The sequence below is a fragment of the Meleagris gallopavo genome, chromosome 16, assembly GCF_000146605.3.
Source record: "Meleagris gallopavo isolate NT-WF06-2002-E0010 breed Aviagen turkey brand Nicholas breeding stock chromosome 16, Turkey_5.1, whole genome shotgun sequence".
NCBI classification, from domain to species: Eukaryota; Metazoa; Chordata; class Aves; order Galliformes; family Phasianidae; genus Meleagris; species Meleagris gallopavo.
This window is the reverse complement of record NC_015026.2, coordinates 4518822-4537032: the sequence shown is the minus strand read 5'-3', so window position 1 is coordinate 4537032 and position 18211 is coordinate 4518822. Positions and strand designations below refer to the sequence as shown.

Genomic DNA, 18211 nt, shown 5'->3' with positions numbered 1-18211 from the left:
CGCTGCGGCGGCACCGCGAGCCTGGCGTAGGGATTCCCGTCCTGTAGTTAATGGTGTTTCAGCCTGCTTTTGTTGAAGCTGCGGGATAGTTGTTCGGCTGTAAGGCAGCAGCACGGAGAAAGGCTTCCGAATATGGGTAGGGGAACCGGAGTGTGCTCAGAATGGCTGAGAAACGGGTCGGTCGGGTGGGTACGAAGTGAAGGATCGAGGGACAGCTTTGCTGATGTTACATAAGCATCATCTTACCTGTCTTCTGTAAAATAGAATCACAGAATCGCCACGGTTGGAAAAGACCTATAAGTCCAACCGCCAACCTTCCACCAAGTGCTGCTGAGCCTGTCCCCAGTGCCACATCTCCACGGCTTTGAACACCTCCAGGGATGGGCTTTGCACCACTCCCTGTGTAGTCCATGCCACTACCTGACCGCTCTTACTGAGAATTTTGCCTTATACCCAACGTGAACCTCCCCTGGTGCAACGTAAGGCCATCATCTCTCATCCTTATGTGAGAGCGGAGGCCGACCCCACCTCAGCACAGCCTCCTTTCAGGAGCTATAGAAAGTCATAAGGTCTGCACAGAGCCACCTCTTCTCCGGACTAATATCCAAATGAAACAGTGGAAATCCAAAAGCTGCCCAGGTAAATGTTTAAAAAGCGTTAATTGGAAAGTAGTTCTGTGCAAGCCCCAGTATTAGTACAGTTCTGATAGTATAACTAAGGTATTGGAAGGTCTGGTAGAGCTGTTCTCAGTAGGATTCACAGCTAACACAGGTTACATACTTAGAAATGACAACATTAATGTGATGGTTGTTACATTTTGACCTTGGCAGGGTTAGGTCAACACTTCCTAATGTGTCAGTAAGTGCCCCAAAATTGTGTTAAGGATTTGGACAGAGCGTGTAATGGGATGGATAGCCTACAACATAGGAATAACTGGGAATGATCCCACTCCCAAGGAAGAGAGAGAGAATCTCCGAGACCTATCATCAGGTACAATTATTAAAGAATTTTATGTGTGCCTGAAGTTTACATACATAATTACCATACCAACAGGCACTGTGGTTTATGAGAAATGTATTGCAAACAACTTAAATAGAGCTGGTTTCTAACTTAGAAGCAGTAGTGAAGGTCTTGCCTCTCTGTCTGACAGCTTGGTTACTTAAGCTGCTGTATCATCTCTTCTTTCGTGTGTCACACAGAATCACAGAATTGTTGGGGTTGGATGGGACCTTTAGAGATGGTGTCCAACCCCCTGCACTATTCTGCCAGCAAGCTGGATTGTTTGAATTTAGTGACTCAATAATATTGCTCTATTGTCTGAGTCATTTAATTTTTATTCTGAGGTCAAAGAAAATACCACATGCTGTGTTCCTTTTCAGGAAAGACAATAGTTCCGTGGGAGAGGTGACGATTAGTCAGTTGCATTTGGTATCTGATTTGGTACTCTGTTACTGCTATTTGATTTCACTAGTAGCATCGGAATGATACAACTGAAAACAAGAAACAGAACACATGGTTTGGTTTGTTCTTTTTGTTTTAAAATGGATAAATGGTCCTTTACTTTTCCCTCTCTCCAGTTCTTGTGCCAGCAATTCACTGCAGGGATTGTCTGTTTTCCTGACAAACTCTGTTAGATAATCCCACAGATGACTGTCATTATACCATGCAAGTTATTTTATTGATATTCTCTTTAAAGGTATGTCAAAATATGTTCTGTGATTATTGAAGGTACTTTATGGGTTATCATCTTCTTTTAAAATAACTTAGAAGCTAGAAAGAATCCTTGGTCACTAGACGAATCGTTGGACAAATGACTTCCTCAGGTTTAGAAGTGGTCTGCAACTTACTGTTGTAAAGGAATTAATTTGGGTATTATTAGAAAAAAATTCTTTGTTAAACATTTCTGGTGTTTTCTAGGATTTCGTAGGACTACCAATTTTGCAGTGATTTTAAGTACAAATTATTTCAACTCTGGAAAGATCAGCAATAAAGATAGCAAATCTTCAAATGCTGCTTCAATGGCAAGTTGAATATGTGGTTACACTGAATTAAGAATTGTGGTTTGGTTTTGAGGGAAGACAGGTCTGTGAACAGTACAATCTTGACCACTTATGAAATAGATTAAGATTTCATTTAATTACTAAGATTTATAGCATAAATATAAATATACCACTTTACAAGTACAACTTGTATCACTTGCTGCTGTGAATTTGCCATTAATCAATGGGCAATAATGGCCTTCCTATTATAGAGAATTATCAATGCTATAGACTGTGGGATTCTCCTGAAAAGGCATGAAGAGAAAAGGAAGGCATAGTTGGGTGAGGGGTGGAAAACTGGACCAGGCAAAGGTCTGGTAGTGGTTTTCTGCCTCCTCATCTTCTTTACCGTCTTGGTGCATAGCCTGTGGCAGTTTTGTTGCTGGGAAAACTGATAAACCTGACTCTGCCCCTTCCGATCACAGCCTACACTAATATCAAGAGCCTGACCCAGCAATTTCTGTCGGGACGTCGTGCCACTCTGTTGTCGTTTCGTGTCAAGGTGGTGCTGTGCCAAGACGAAAAACATGCTACAGCACTCACAGATGTGCTTCCATGGCTCTAGGCTTAAGTAAAAGAAATATAACCAACTCCTGCAGGACACAGGGGAGGACTTCCTTGCTTTTTCATGAAGCAGACCGTGCATAGCTTATCACACTAATCTCATACAGCAGAAGCAGCGTGCACTCTAGCCATTACGTAACAATATCAGCAGAGACCAGATGCTAGCAGAATACAAAAGTAGTGCAGGGACCACTATTGAGTGGTATCCCCTCTCAGCTGCACTGAGACCCCCACACTGTGCACACCAACATCTGCACTGACCATGGAACATCAGACTGTATTGCCCTTCCTAACAATCCCTTCCTCTTTAGCACGGTATTTGTTGTATGGTTGGAATTGCTATCTGTTGAGCATTTGCCAACTGAGATTGTAATTGCTTAAGTACATTGTATTAAATAAATGTATAGCTAACTGCCTGCCTCGTGGTCAGTGAAGTGTATTAACTGAGCTCTGTGTGACACCGCTGACCATCAGGCAGGGAACAGAACGGAGCGTGACACCGCTGACCACAGTGTGCAGTATGGGCCTGGTACAAATCTCTCCTGTTCTTTTAAGTCCGTTCACGTACAGTAAATAGAACCTGCTTTAGGGACAAGGTGGTGTTTTGTTGACTTGGTTAACTGCAGTAAGCTGGTTTCTCGTAATGCTTTGGAGTACTGCCTGGAATCTATGCTGGCATAGATTCAGAAACTTGCCCTTTAAACTCCGTAAGGATATTTTGAATAACTCTATAGTAGTAATTGTGCCTTAAGTATCTCAGTTACAGCTTAATATTCAGAGCAACCGAATGCTTAAAGATTTTGTTTAAGAATGACTTTTACCTCACTTGTATTAGATACACAGACGCAGTTTGATGGGGGATCAGTAAAATGCTTAAATTTTGAGGAGATAGATTGGCCAAATTACAGAAGTTATTGAATAGATAAATTTCTATTTATCTGTTTAGATACATCTGTTTAGATCTCTAACATGCTTGCTGGACAGTTCTTCAACCACAGCTTTCAATGGCAAAGTCTACTTCATCTTTTGTCGCAGACGCTGTGGTTAAGTGGCTTTTGCTATGTTTGCTTGTGTTTGTTCTTATTTATTCCAAATTTGTAGCTTTGAAGGGAGAAATAATTTTTCTCAGGAAAAAGAAGAATACAGAAAGAAACATAAAAAAAGAGAAGTGAAAAAGAGTTCCTAATCTCCTTATGTAGTGAAGGGAGAAACCTCTATTTACAATTCTTAATTTGTTTGACATGCAGATTTCTGTGAAGCAGACCAGTACTGCAGTGTTTCTGTTCAATAGTATCTTTTCTTAATTTGTTAACTTTTTCTGGTTCATTGAATAGCTTCAGCTCCCTAAAAATCCTTGAACTCAATCACAGAGAACTTGACAAGGTGTCAGAGGAATCCATGCTGTTTCTATAAGCCTGCATCACACCCAGAGGTGGAAGCATTCAGGATTGTTCAATCCCTTATGTAAGCCACAGAAATATTGCTTTGAAGCAAAGTCCAACACACTGACTTGCACATTCTTTTACACTGAATTACACTGAATGCTACTGGAGATGTCTTGCCCTACCTGCAGCACACAGCTCAGTCTCTCCTGGGGATAGAGGTCCAACCTGTTTCGGCAAAAACAAAAGCATGGTGCACGTTTGTCTGTTAACAGTGGCCTATGAGCCTCTCCTTTTCAATGGAGTCTGTGCTCAGGAAGAGACTACAATTTCCTCTGCTGTCCCAGAGATGCTGAAGTCAGTCTCTTGGCTTAGGAGAGAAGGAAGCTTGAGGATGCCTTTGCTGTTCCCATGAAAGCACTTCTGCCTGATCCCCAGACTGGAGGCTGAAGCATCTGTTTCTCTCATGGATGGGCCTCCGTTCATGATCCACAGATTTATTTTTTTAAACCAGAATCTATAAATAATCACCAAGTAAAGGTATTGAAATACATCTTGGAAGAAGGGCAATAACCCAGCCCTGCTTGTTTCTCAGAAGGCATTAACTTCTGGTTTCACTCTTCGGGCAGGATAGAACAGCTTCAAAAAAAGAGTTTGAGAGCTCCATGTCCCTCTCAGCCAACCAGCCCTGAGGTCACACTGCAGAGCTGTAAAAACATGAATCTGAAGCTCCTGAAGAAGAAAACTTCATCTGATCATCAGATTCACTGGCTGCTGTTACAAGAAAATGAGCACAGCTACTGAAATGAAAGTAGCACTAAGGGCTTGTTTTTACAAGTGACTAAAGATAGAGCTACCGTGACTGATGTGTATTTTAGTATCTTTTGTGTCTAAAACCTGCTAGCTGACAAAAATCAGAAATGCTGCAGGGAAGCCCCTAAAATACATGATTTTACCAACTGTCAAACTGTCAGTGGAGTGGTTTTGCCCAGTTTTCTCATCTCCATCATTGTGAAACTTGAACTGTGGTTTTGAACTTGTGCTTTTCCTTGTTGGTGTGGGTTTGAACTTGTTTTGTTTTTTGTTTTCCATTCTTGCTCTCTTGTATTTCAGTGTAAAGAGAAATTACAGTTTTTATCACCTGCTCAATGCTGCAGTGTACTGGGCTAATTAAGTGAAGTCCAAGTAATGGTGACAGAAAGAGTATTAATTCCTTTTTTCTTCTGTTTCTTCAATTTCTGTAATTGCTCTCAGCTATAGAAGACAAAAAAAGATAATAGTTTAGATAACATTTCTTTAACAAGATTAGTACTGTTGTGTGCTGCTTATCCCAAAACTATTGGCAAGAGGTTTGCATGACAGTTACCTGACACTTGCAAACTTCTTGAAAACCAAAAGGTGGAATAACAGCTTCTTCCTGTCTCTTCCTCAGTCCATAGGCCAGGAGGCAATTGGATGCTGCCACAGGTCCTGGTGCTCACTGCAGCCAGCTGCCACTGAAAATGCTTTGCACTCCATGGCATGCTGACAAAATACCTTGTCCCTAAGGTGTTACTTTAGCTTTGCACTCCATGGCATGCTGACAAAATATCTTGTCCCTAAGGTGTTACTTTTCCTGCATGTGACAGATGTTATCTTCTTTTCCTAAGACAAGTAAGAAAGGTACTAATGCATTTACAGCAATGGTTTCCCTACCCTCAGAAGCGTCACAATTTCTTCCTTGTTAGCCATCATGGCTGTGCTGCTCCTGCGGAAATTTTTCTTGAAAGTCTGCTGAAATTTTTTACCTTTTCTCTACCTCTTCTCTTTCAGGTAAGAACATCAATGGGACTTGCACAGCTACTGTTAATTGTGATAAAACCTGCAATAGTGATGCTGCAGTGGAAAACAAGATAGATAGATCTGTAACATCTTCCAAAGAATGAGTACAAGTCATTTCAGGAATGTTCCCCACATTTAACTGTTCCTACAATGCAAGTGTGAAAAGCTACACTTACCCTTCTAGAGCTGCCATATGTGGACAGGACTGGTTACCCAAGAGGTGAGGCTATAGGGCTGTGAATAAGCATCAGACAGCTTTTAAAACAAAACATCTTTGAAAGAGAATACCAAAGGAAGAAAGATTTTGCTTGGGTGAACTACAAATTAAGGAGTAGGTGGGCAGTTTTTCTGTAAACTAGAGTAAGTCGTGTAATGTAGCTAAAATGATTTTCTCTAGGAAATATTCCCTTCCAATACAACTTACTGGGGCTCTACAAGTGAGCAGTCTTTCAAGGATCAAAGACTGATAATCCCTTTAGAACATCCTCACATTTCATTTTCCCAGTCACTTGTTTGAGGACCTGGAGAAGTACGTGAGAAATGATAGAGCCACTCTGCAATCAGCTCTGGAGCTCCTCTCATGCAGAACAGATCACTTGGAACAGGCACTGAATCTGCTGACGTTTAGGTCATAGAGGTCCAGCACCAGTAAAAATTACCAGTAAGAATTGTGTAGTAGGATAACAACGTGCTTATAAATGATTAGTACTTGTTCTGAACACCAGCAAATTTTTGTTAATTTAGTTTTCAGTTGTTATTTCACAGATATTTGCAGTCTAATCTTTGCACTTGCTAGACTGGAAGTATCCCATCTTCTGAGTTCCTAACCTCAGACCTCAGCTTAGAGAATTATATTCTGGGGAAGCAATCAGCATGACCAGCTCCATACACTATCTCATCTGCAGTGTGTCTACTATGGTACTGTGGCCCATCATAGCGTCTGGGAAGCAATATGGTAGATGCTAGAGCTGTCAGGATGGAGGGATGCTGAAGAACTTCTGCACATCAGTAGAAGCTCAGTTAGTTTCTGAGGTGAAAATAGGGATGTAGGGAAAAGATTTGATCAGATATTTTTTATAAATAACCTCTGGGGAAGAATAACCAATTATGTTTAAAACATCTCCCACAATATCGCATCTGTACTTCCCTACTGGAAGTAATTTTTCTTAATAGACATTTAAATTAAGAACTGTAGACCTTGGAAGAATTTCTTAGGAAATTCTGTGTGCATGTGCATGATGAAAAATACAGTGATGACCAAAGTCACCATTCTAATACACAAAGTAAGTTTCCACAGTCCAGCACTGCAAAATGTAGCAAAGTTAGGGGAGATGCCAGCAACTATACATTCATCAAGGGAGCATTCTCGAATGCTGATGGAGGTTGCTGCAAAGTCCTGACTGATTTCTGTGTATACTTGAAATTCCTTTAACATAGTCTGAGCTGTTGTCTCTGGTTTTCCAATCAGCTAGTGACCTTGTCTTCTCTGGACATAAATTGGATTCAGTACCATAATTTTAGTTTAGGATTCCTTTTATCCAGTCTGAATAGCACTGACAGACTGCTGGTTGAGCAATTTTTCATAGCCTGAAAAGTCCATTTAGCAATTTTCCTTCCTTTCTGACTGGAGTGATTCAAGCTGTATAGTACAGTGGCATCAGCATGTCAGCATTCTGCATCACAGATGAATGCGTTTATTTATCGACACAGCTTCCCTGCCTAAGAATTCTCTTTAAATAACACATAAACTAAAGTAGATAAGTGATGTGACATAGTTAAGGTATCTCTATTTAAGGATCACAATGGTAGCCATTTCTGAAAGTCCAAAGGAAAAGAAATCCAGAAAGTTCTAAACAGTGGCAACGTGAGAAGCAATGAATAGCAAAAAATGTACAGTCTGGCTTAGTTCTCCTTTTTCATATGCATTGTTTGTGTTATGATGTGTTTCAAAGAGGAAAGTTGGGTAAAAAGGAGAACTTATGCTTTTGATTTCTTTCTTGAGAGGAAGTATCACTTCTAAGTAAATATCAATCTACACTAATTTTGAAATCCAAATAGCCATCCAAATCTTGGCAATTAATTTAACTGTTTTTCCTAGGGGTGTGAAGCAGATGGAATGTACCAGCTTTTGGCCTTTGGTACCTGGCACTGCGGTGTGTCATGAGCCTCAGTAGATTCTACCTGTGTCAAGATGGTAAGAGAATGTTTTGATTTTACAAATGCAAAAACAGAAGCAGAAATAGAAATAATATTTTGCCAAAATAACAAGTTAGCAGTGCTACAAGTTGAGTCAAGTTTTCAAAGCCTAATGCCACTGTAGTCCCCTTCCCCTCATTTTGCTCATAGCTACAAGATAATTTTAAAGTCACAGGCAGAGAATACTTCTAGCACATTATTTGCTTGATATGTTTTCCTACAGCCCAGCAAAAGCTGGGGACAGCTGTGTAGAAAGCATGCTTCCCACCGGATGATGGTCTTGAAGATATTTTTGAAAAACAAGAATCCTGAAAATGTGTGGGAAGAGTAAAACAAGAATGAGTTATAATCCTTATACTCTAATACCTGTGCAAAGGCAATCCCGCTTTTGGTCTGTCTCAAATCCAGCATAAGAAATGACAAAACAATATTGTATTTTATTTTAAAAGCCTATAATCACTTCTTTTTGCTGTACTTTCCCTGGGTTCCTTTGCAGGGAGAAACTGCTTCAGGTGTGAAACGTAAAATACCTGCTTCCCTCGTGCTTAAGTGCAATCCCAATGATGTATTACAAGCTATTTGTTTACTTGCTTGTCTGCATCTGGAGGGAACTATCCCATGGACATGAGCTCTTTCTTTGCCCATAAAAAGGAATCTACCATACATGCTTTCTTTATCTAACTTTTGCAAAAGATAAGGTGTTTCAGGTCAAAGATTTGAAGAGTCGGGCAGAGAATTACAGTTTATATTCACTTTCTTCTTTTAATACATGGCTTACTATGTTGCTTGAATCTCCCACCAGGAAGAAGACTTCTTAGTCAGAAGTGCTGCCTAGAGACACCTTGAATATGACTGATGATGCCAAAAAAACTTTCTGTAAATCTCCATATCCAAGAAGCTGAGACTGGGACTGCCTCTCTTCCCCACGCTGCAGAACGCTCATTGACGTTTGCTGTGAGAGTAAGCAGCTCCCAGCTTTCTGGAGGGCAGAACTTCAGCATATGCTCTTCTGCTCCTCAAGATGGTAATGTACAAGTGTAGACATCTGATTCAGTACAGTTCTGTGTTCATAGAAGATTTTTTTCTGTGCTACTCTGAGTGAGTAGGATCGTATTCCTACTCGTACTTCAACAAATGTTCTCTCTCCTGTTTTGAGTCAATGTAGGCAGCAACTTTAATAGTTAATACATTTAAAAAACATCCTGTATACATTTTTTAACTGAAACATGAATGTGCCTGAAAAATCTAAGGGGTTTACTTTCCCATGAGGAAAATAAATTGCAGATTATATAGTTACAGTTTGAACTTGTTACCCACCTGCACTACAAGACAAAATTATACTGCCATATAATATTTGCTTGTTTTTCCTATGTTTTCCATCTATTTCATGTTAATGAGCGTAAACACTAACATCCAGAAAAAGCATAAAATCATTTTTCTTCTACAAAGATTTTAGATGTTACCCAGAATTGGCAGTTATGTATTTATAACTTCTATAATCATATAGCAAGTTCATTTCAGTGCACTGTTTCTAGCTAGGTGGAATTATTGATCCAACTTCATATGTATCTGATGAAAAGAAATGGCAGTGTTCAAGGAAGTGAAACCGCTGAGCAAATGACGAAAAAAATATTTGGGTATTTGAATCCTTATCCCATAGTTGGCCTACATTCTTGTTTAGCAATCACACAGTAAACTGGATGTTAAAGATTCTACCTATAAGCCTTCAAAGAGCCCTAGAAATTTTTCTCTGGTTTTTATTTTAAAGCTGTACATTTTGCTATAGCAATCAGGTACTTAAAAATATAGAAGAAAAAAACTGAGAATTGTCAGTAATTGGTAACTGTTTATTTACCCACTGCCATCTTTATAACTCCTTTTATGTGTATTCTCAAATATAAACAATACCTAAACATAAGCTGCTGCAACAGGTCATATAGATCAGTAAATAAAAACTTCAAAATAAAATTAAGGAAAATGAATCAGATTTAAGAAGCAGCCATTCTGGGCTGCATTAAGTGAAGTATTGCCAGCAGGTGGAAGGAGATGATCCTGCCCCTCTGCTTGGCACTGGTGAGGCAGCACCTGGTGTTCTATGTCCAGTGCTGAGCCCCCCAGTACAGGAGAGACCAGGAGATGCTTGAAAGAATCCCAACGTAGTGCCATAAAAATAACAAAAGGATTGGAGCTGAGAGAGCAGGGCTGTTCAGCCTGGAGACTTGTCAGTGTCCATAGATACTCGAATGGAGGAGGTGCTCCAAGTTTTGCCCAGTGCCTCTTGTCCTGGCATTGAGTGCCACTGAAAAGAGCCTAGGCTTTCTACCCTGGTTCTCTTGTTTGGCTTTTCTGAAAGAATTTATTCACAACCTAATCTCTAATTCTGCATTGGAACCTCCAAGCTTTAAATCTATCCCTCATGCAAGGATGTGTTTTGTGTTGAAGCTTTTGGTACTGCTCTGATTTAGCAGTGGCCTTGGTGGGCCCACTGGTGTGTCCACACTCCAACTCTACTGGGAGACAAAGTAATCCTCTTCAGTGAGACAAATGTTTTTGATATTGTGTTTTTTTAAGTGACCGTGTTGCTGATTTGGTGAATTGTCCTTTTATTAATGCTTGGAAGAATTGCGTTGTTTGGTCATTTCGTGAAGAAGTTATTTGTTCTTGGAAGTGTTATTTAAAGGCTAACTCAAATGAGGAAACACCTCTGCTATTGCAGGCCAAAGTCTCTCAACTTTTTTTTTCACTTCATCTTTTTGATGCTGACTGAGTGAAACTTTTATTTTAGTGGAAGTTCATATTTTGCTCAAACCTCCTTAAAGCATCTTCAGATGCAGATATAAATCTTTTTAAGGAGATCCTACCTAGAGTAAGAAAGCTTATTTTGGGTGCTACAGCTTCTGATGTCCATGCATCGCTTAACCTCATGCTGAAGGAAGATGTGATATCCAAGGAGAATCACCAGGCCTTGCTCCATGAAAAAGACAGGGAGGACTTACCTAGGAAGATATGACTGACATTTATGGAAAAATGGGATCTGTATTTTGTTTCCCCACTATTGTTTAAACTCTGTGGCAATAAACCTCAAAACATGACACATAACGAGCCAACAGGGACCAAGTACTTATCTGGTAAATCAGATTTTTCTTTTTGTATTGTTAAAGATTTACTTTTGTTTATTGCATTGTAACAGTGCAAAGTGCATCAGTAGGGAGCAGGCAAGGAAGAGAAGAGAGCAGAATGTAATCCAAGAGCAGCTACGGACAGATCCACCCAGATTCAGGTTAGCTCTCCAATAGTCATTTATATAGTCAGTCCATAATAAAACTTAATCTTTGATATCTTTGCAGAACAAGAAATGCAAAGTAGATCAAGGACCACAGTAAAGTCAGTTTTTGTCTACTGACATCTCAACCATTGCTAATCTGAGCAGCATTGGTTCACAACCCATTCTGACAACTCATGGTGAGGATATCACTCATCTTTTTCAAGCATATGTGGGAAGAACATTCTCTATTGTAAATTCTAGCTGCCTATAAGCATAAAAATTACAATATCTTTAACAGACTGCTGCATATTTAATGAGAGGAAGTACTTAACGATGTAAGAAGTTGGATTCAAGAACTGTGAGGCTCTTAGTGGGCAGAAGGAGAGATAAAAATATAAAGTCCTTATAATTGTGAGGTAGTAAACTCACTTAACTTTTAAGTCTTACCCATCAGAAGATTAACGTTGTATATAATGCAGAACAGAAGTAGTCTTGGGACAATCCCAATGTGGCCCATACTGTGTGAAACTGAACTTCAACTTAGTTATATTATTCAGAATGACTTTTAGAAAACAATTCTAAAAGGATAATGAAAGAATAATTAGTAGAATATGCAGATAGTCCTGTAAATCTGATGGGAGAACGTTGGGCTGCAGCATAGGGCTGTGTGTAAAGTTTTACCTCTCCTGTAACACAGTATTGGGCATCACTTTTCAGGGCATTTCTGAGAATACAAGAAGAAATGCTAATGAAAAAAATAATATAGTTCATTAGTGGAAAAATACTGAACAGGAAGATCTTAGTGGTGTTCTTACATTCAAATTAATACCAAGAAGTCATATTTAAATGTAGAATATCACAGCAGGTAGCCTAGGGTTACATAAGCTGGGGTCCTGTGTAGTCTGCTTCTAATTAAATCCCTGAAATGCTTGCAAACACATCTACTGCTTCTCATTTTCGTAATGCTCATGCCTAAAATCTCCATTCAAAGATCATGATCCTGCCAAGCCTGGCTCTGCATCTCTGTCACAAAATTTGGATTAATTTGAGACATGACAGAGGGAAACCAAAGTATATCAGAATAGGCATTAGTCTTCATCCATCACATGTTCAACCATTGTCACTGTTCTCTAGATTTTGTAATTAGGAGAAGAGCTTAAAGAAGTAGCTTCAAAGATAGACGTTTATCAGGAAATGACTCAAACTATTAGATTAAACTTCCTTTGAAGCAATTTTTTTTTTTGAAGTTTCTTTTTCAAATCTATGTTCAATGATTTTTACTTAGCAAAGACAGCACAGGTCAGGAACAGACTGATACCAGCACGTCCTGAATCAGGATCTCTAAAATGAGGTTGAGAAAGCCTCAGATTTCCTCCACTTGCAAAGTGCCTCATTTACATCAATTCTGCAGTGCTTCCAATATCCATTGGTACGTTCTGCTTGTTCCTTTTGCTGTAGGGCAGCTTATCTTCATTTTGAATCAGCAAAAACTGAAGCACAGAAGCAGGTGCTCACCTAAGGAGTTTAGGCACTTTTCAGCTGTCTCACAGCCTCCTGTCTTCTTTACACTCTGTCTCTAAGACCATCATTAGAGATTAGTTCATTAGATGAACCACTACTCTGATTTGTTCCAGCAATTCTTTTCTGCTGTTTCTAAGCAGCTATGGCTGTTGTGCACAAAGTGGGCAACTTTTTTTACTGTAGTTATATGAATTGGAATTATAGTAAACAGCTGAGCTCCTTTGTTCTCCAAATTTTCATTCTTGAGGTACATTGATTACACCAGGGAATTATAGCCACAGAAACTGATGAAGTTTGCCTACAGGACTGATAAAGGAGCTTCTGATTTGAGGTGTTGTGCTGCATGTTACAAGATTAAAAATAATCCTCTTGACTGTTTGTAGGGGTTTTCCTTGCAATGACTGTATTACAATCAGCTGTTCCCAGGCAGGAAACAGCATTATCTCTTCTAGGTAAATGTGTTCCCATGGAACCTGGTGGAAATGGAGCTAAAAGAAAAAGGCTTACACAGATCAGCAGCTACTTTGCTTATAGGACCTGCTGCTGCCTTGTGAGGAAGCCAACTGTTACCAAGCAGCTGACCAAAAGTTTGCAAGTCCTGGACACCACTGACTTGATCAAATCCCACTGCTTTCCTTCCCCCTTCAAACTCCGGAACTTTGTTATAAGCTTACAAGAAGCACTTGCTCATTTGAGGATAAGTTCTTTTTTAAGCAATTTCTAACTTGTTAGGTCTTTGCATAATAAAAAATTTGAAAAATAGGTAAACAGGGTTGCATTTCCACATGGAAGCAACAATAGGCATTGCGGTAGGAACACTCATTAGGTAAGTTAGTTTTCAACTTTGTCTTATGACAGACAGGCACCAGCAAGGTGTGACTCAGTCTGAGATTCATTAGATGAATAAACACTGTCTGCCAAATGTTGGTACCAGCAAACTCTGAATGCCATGTGTAAGCCAGACAAGTTTTATGTTGCATAGAGCACCAAACTTGTCCGTTTGGACCAAGGGCAAAAGCCACTTGCAGAAGATACCAAATTAGCGTTGTTTTGGCAGTTTGTAACCATGTGAAGGGTACTTTCACTTCTGTATGAGCAAATGAAGCCCCAAGGTAAGAGTGCTTGCATGCTGCCTGCTTTATTCTTTCCGAGGGACTGTTTAATAGTTTGACTTTGGGACAGATTTGAACAGGGGGAAAAAAAATTCTGGGGAACATCAAACCTCGTTACGCCAACTCTCAAACAGTTTCGATTTCCTTGTGGATAAATCGTTCTGTTCCTACCAAAGAGCAAGTGCAGACTCTTCTTAGTTGTGGCAAGTGACAGGTACCAGAGCTTGTTGTACAGGGCTGCTGGAGGGAAGCTTCCTCTTAGTTTTCCTCCTTGGAATTCCCCTAAGCCTCTAACATTTCAGCTGTGACTTGCCTGGCTCATTTCCTCCTTATTTCTATGAGCCCAGAGCAGTGAGAACAGCTCTCCTGCTGTTCTGGTGCTGAATCCGGATTGAAGGAACAGGAACCACTTGCTTTCCTAAGGTCAGTTTTTCTTCAATTCTCAACTGCTATGCTTTTGTCATGGTAAACTCATTTGATCTTACCTGCTGTGAAGAACTGTAACTGACTTGTGTGTCAGTATCTGGACTTGTATTGCTTGAATTATTCTTAGGATGAAATATGAATTAGAAAGGGTGAAATTTTGGAGAAATTTTAGTCATGTTAATTGCTTGAAAACAAATAGTTTCAGGTTTTGAGAGGAACATGCTTCTTCTCTGTACAAATACTGTCTATATGGAAAGTGAAACTGCAGAGTATTGGAATAAACTAGCTTGTTTCTGTTCTTCTGACTGTTCTGGCAAGACAATGTTCTGATTTAGGAGGGCTTCTGTGATAGAGAAGGTCTTTGAATATAAAGGTAGTTTGTCTGCTAAAAAATAGGCAAGGGGTCTGCTCTGCCACTTCGTATCACCTCCCTGCTGAGATGGGAGAGATGGGCACAGCTGTGACAGCAGAGGCACTGCTGGGTTCAGGAGGCAAATTCTGCTCTCAGAGATTTTCTCAACTCTGACACCTGCAGGACAGCATGCCAGCAGCCTGCCCACACTTAGCTATCAGGCAAGGCTGGTAAAGTTTTGGAGTTTGTTTTTCTAATCTGTTGTTTGTCACTGTACAGTGAAGTTCACAGAAAGGCAGAAAATCCTTCTGGCTGACATCTGTACTTTTTCAAACTTTTCTAACCTCATCTGAAGGAGAAAAAGGAGAGTAAGGTAGGACATGCAGCAGATTTTTTCCAGCATCATCTCAGTTCTTTCATTTTAGACTAATGCATAGGTAAGATGCCTTCCACAGGTAAAAATACCATCTTTTAGTAAACCACATAATACAGCAGGAAAAGATAAACAGACTTTTGGACATAAGCTTCTCATAGATTTGAAATAGGACCCCAAACTTCCAATGCTAAATATAAGCTGTGCACTAATATTCTTGGTATATGCTGATATGAAAATTAAGTTGTAGGGCAGGGTTCTTCTGTTCCTGAGATGACTTTCCTTTTCTTTTAAAATTTTCTTATCTACTGTACTTGTGGGAAATTGCTTTATTCCTTGTCAGTCAAAAGAGTTTGGGAAAGAAAACCCCCTGACAGATCTCCTCAGAAGCATCTTTCTCATGTTGGAAGAAAACTTCACATTATTGCCTTTCTGTAAATCTTCTCCTTCCTCTTAACTACCACTTGGTTTTAGCTGGTAGCAGACTTCATTGCCTGGTGTCAAATGATAAGTCACAACTTATTTCCTTTATCTATAGAAAACTAAAACGTGCCATCTGACTCATCTGACTTGTATGTGATTTAAGGGAACACTTACTGCTTCATAAGCTGTATTCTTTGTCCTGGTATAGTGATGCTCACTATTTCTTTTACTACTTTACCAACGTTTGTTTTATTGTTTTGCTAGCACTGTAAAAGAGTGCTGAACAAAACCCACCTGGAGTCTTGCAAGTGAATCAAATTGCTGTGCTGTATATATAGAAAACAGCACTAACATGGACGCATCCTGAGTGGAAACCTTGCTGCAGCAGAGGTATGCACTGAGTCATCATAGAGTTAATGCAAAGGAAGCACTGGGAATATAGGGATGGAGCTGGGGTTAACAGGCTGCTTGAGAAAGGAGGTGTTATTTCATTATTTAAAGAAAAAATTAGTCCTTTGCTTGTTAAAAGCAAAGGATGGCACCATCTGAAAGGCCTGGAAATACATTAGGAAGCGCAAGCTGTCTTCCTCACCTAGAACTTTTGTTTTGTGCAGAGGGCAAAAGCAAATGTCAGTGCTGATGTCCCATGGCACTTTGGTCCACTGTCATTTTCACCAGAGAGCTGGTAACAGCATTCAAAGCCCTAACACACGGGTTTGGGTGAAATTTTAGTCCTGTGATGTGAAAGCATGCCAAATGTCCGTTTTATAAACACCATGCAAGACGCCAGGGGACTGTATTATCAGTAAACTAAGGTAAAGTCATGTGTGAAACAAGCAAGAAAGTAACTGAGCAGTATAGAATACATTCAACTATAGTCTCAGACAGAGGGCTGCTGGATTCAGTGGGATGCTGTGTGAAAAAAGGGAAAGTCCTGGGAAAGCAATTGCTGTTGTAAACACAATTAGTAATGTTGGGTTTCATTTTCTGTGCTTCAGTTAAAACACACAGCCAAACATTCACTATCCAGAGGCATAATTCTGCCCCCTCTGGCACACCCTTCATGTAGCAACCTTCCTCTTTCCAAAACTCATTTCTTTTTCCCTGAAGCTTTGGACAGAGCACTTTCCACAGTCTCACCATCACTTTAATGCCGCAGCACAGCTGATATTAAGATTTTTTTTGGTTCAGCAAAAGAAACTACACCATCTGAAATCCAGTGTAGATAATAGGCAGATTTGTGTAGATTTATGTCAGCCCAATGCAATGAAGAAAAAAAAGAGGGTAAACTGAAGCAAAGGAGTGTGCAAGTTTTTCATTTTTGAAAATATTCATTCTTCCCAAGGTAGAAGGCTACATTTCTCTTACTCCTGTACTCCTGAGCTGTAGCTCTTGTTAATTCTTAATTTTCAGCTCTCTAGCTGGACTTGGCACTGGCAAGGCTCCTTTCTCAGCTCCTTCCTGACACCTTGACCTTGTAATGCAAAACATTTTGCATTATGTCTGTATTTAACCACAGGGAAATGCGATTGGAAGAGATCTTTAGAATAACAAAAGCTCTTAGGATTGTATTTCTGCAAAGACTAGGAAGGCCTACTTACTCCCTTTCCATAGGATTTGCCCTTTTCTTCATCTGCTGTAATCAAGCAGTTGTTGAACTTGGAAGGAGTGATGCACCTGTCTGTCTTGCATTCCCTTTAGAACTGCACAGGACCATGGGATGGCTGAGGCTGCAAAGATTTCTGGAGCTCAGCTGCTCCAATGCTGCTGCTCAGGCAGGGCCACCCAAAGCACATTGGCCAGGGCCATGGCACAGCAGCACTTCTGCTCATCACTTCTCTGTCTCTACTTCTGATCCAATATTATTTTGGGATTAATGTTTCAACAGCATTGTTCACAGTGTGGAAAAACAATATTCTGCAAGGCCCAGTGTTTAGATTTTACATTAATGCAACAAAAAGCGTGCAGCAACAATTTGAGAAATTAATGTGATACGTTTATAACCTCCTTCTTGGTTCTCATGAAGGTTTGTCAACTTCTGCTTTCCATTTATAGTAGGGCAGGCAATAACCACAACTTTTCGTAATGTTGGTAATGTAATGAGGCCACACAGTATGAAAAAGGAGAAGTACCTGAGTGTAGGTCGCTCCTACACATGGGGCATTGCTTTGTCCACCTGCTCTCCTAAGATTTGGCTCTAGATTCGGCTGTCTTCTGCAGAAGAATGCAGAGAGGTCCATTTTCAAGCTGCACAAAGGGGCAACTTCACCCAGGGCTGGGAGGGAAATGAAGATTAGTTCATAAGAAAGTAGCTTGTGGTAGCGTGACTGGTTCTGCTTGCTGCCTTCACCTCAAAATATGATTCTCAATGCCAGTCTGAAACTTTTCAGGGTTGCAATGTGTGACCAGCTTTTTCAACAGGATGCAGACTGGAAAATTTGCTGGTTGCCCATTTCATGTTGGTATCTGAGTATTACGGTGGATTGAATGACTTGGATCGTCAACACAGATAGCATTCGTATCTGTAAGCACTGAGAAGCCAATATTTGCTTTGGAAATAATTTGATAAAGACGATGAATAACCAACATGTACAGTTATTCCACTATCTGCGGAATGTTTGAGCTTATGCTGGTGCTTGCTGCTCTAACTGGAAGCATACAGATGGGATTTAAAATGAGGTGGCGGATAGATAAACTTTATCTAAAGAAATGTAAAAATGAAGCAGTTCCCAGACCA

The 18211-nt window shown here is 40.1% G+C and overlaps 1 protein-coding gene across 10 annotated transcripts in view; it reads left to right on the top strand.

The window, feature by feature from the left end:
- Window positions 1–5819: 5819 nt before the first annotated feature.
- CIITA (class II major histocompatibility complex transactivator) overlaps window positions 5820–18211 on the top strand; it is a 34144-nt gene continuing 21752 nt past the window's right edge. For 3 of the 10 annotated variants that reach the window (XM_010719423.3, XM_010719421.3, XM_010719419.3), the window contains exons 1-3: window positions 5821–6026; window positions 7905–8000; window positions 8805–9026. In XM_010719423.3, the coding sequence (XP_010717725.1) occupies window positions 8858–9026 (169 nt within the window). In that variant the 5' untranslated portion in view covers window positions 5821–6026; window positions 7905–8000; window positions 8805–8857. Of the gene's footprint in view, window positions 6027–7904; window positions 8001–8804; window positions 9027–13727; window positions 13901–13965; window positions 14324–14957; window positions 15052–15738; window positions 15865–18211 lie in introns of those variants that run through there. The other 7 variants (XM_010719422.3, XM_031555826.1, XM_010719426.3 and 4 more) reach the window with 7 other exon arrangements.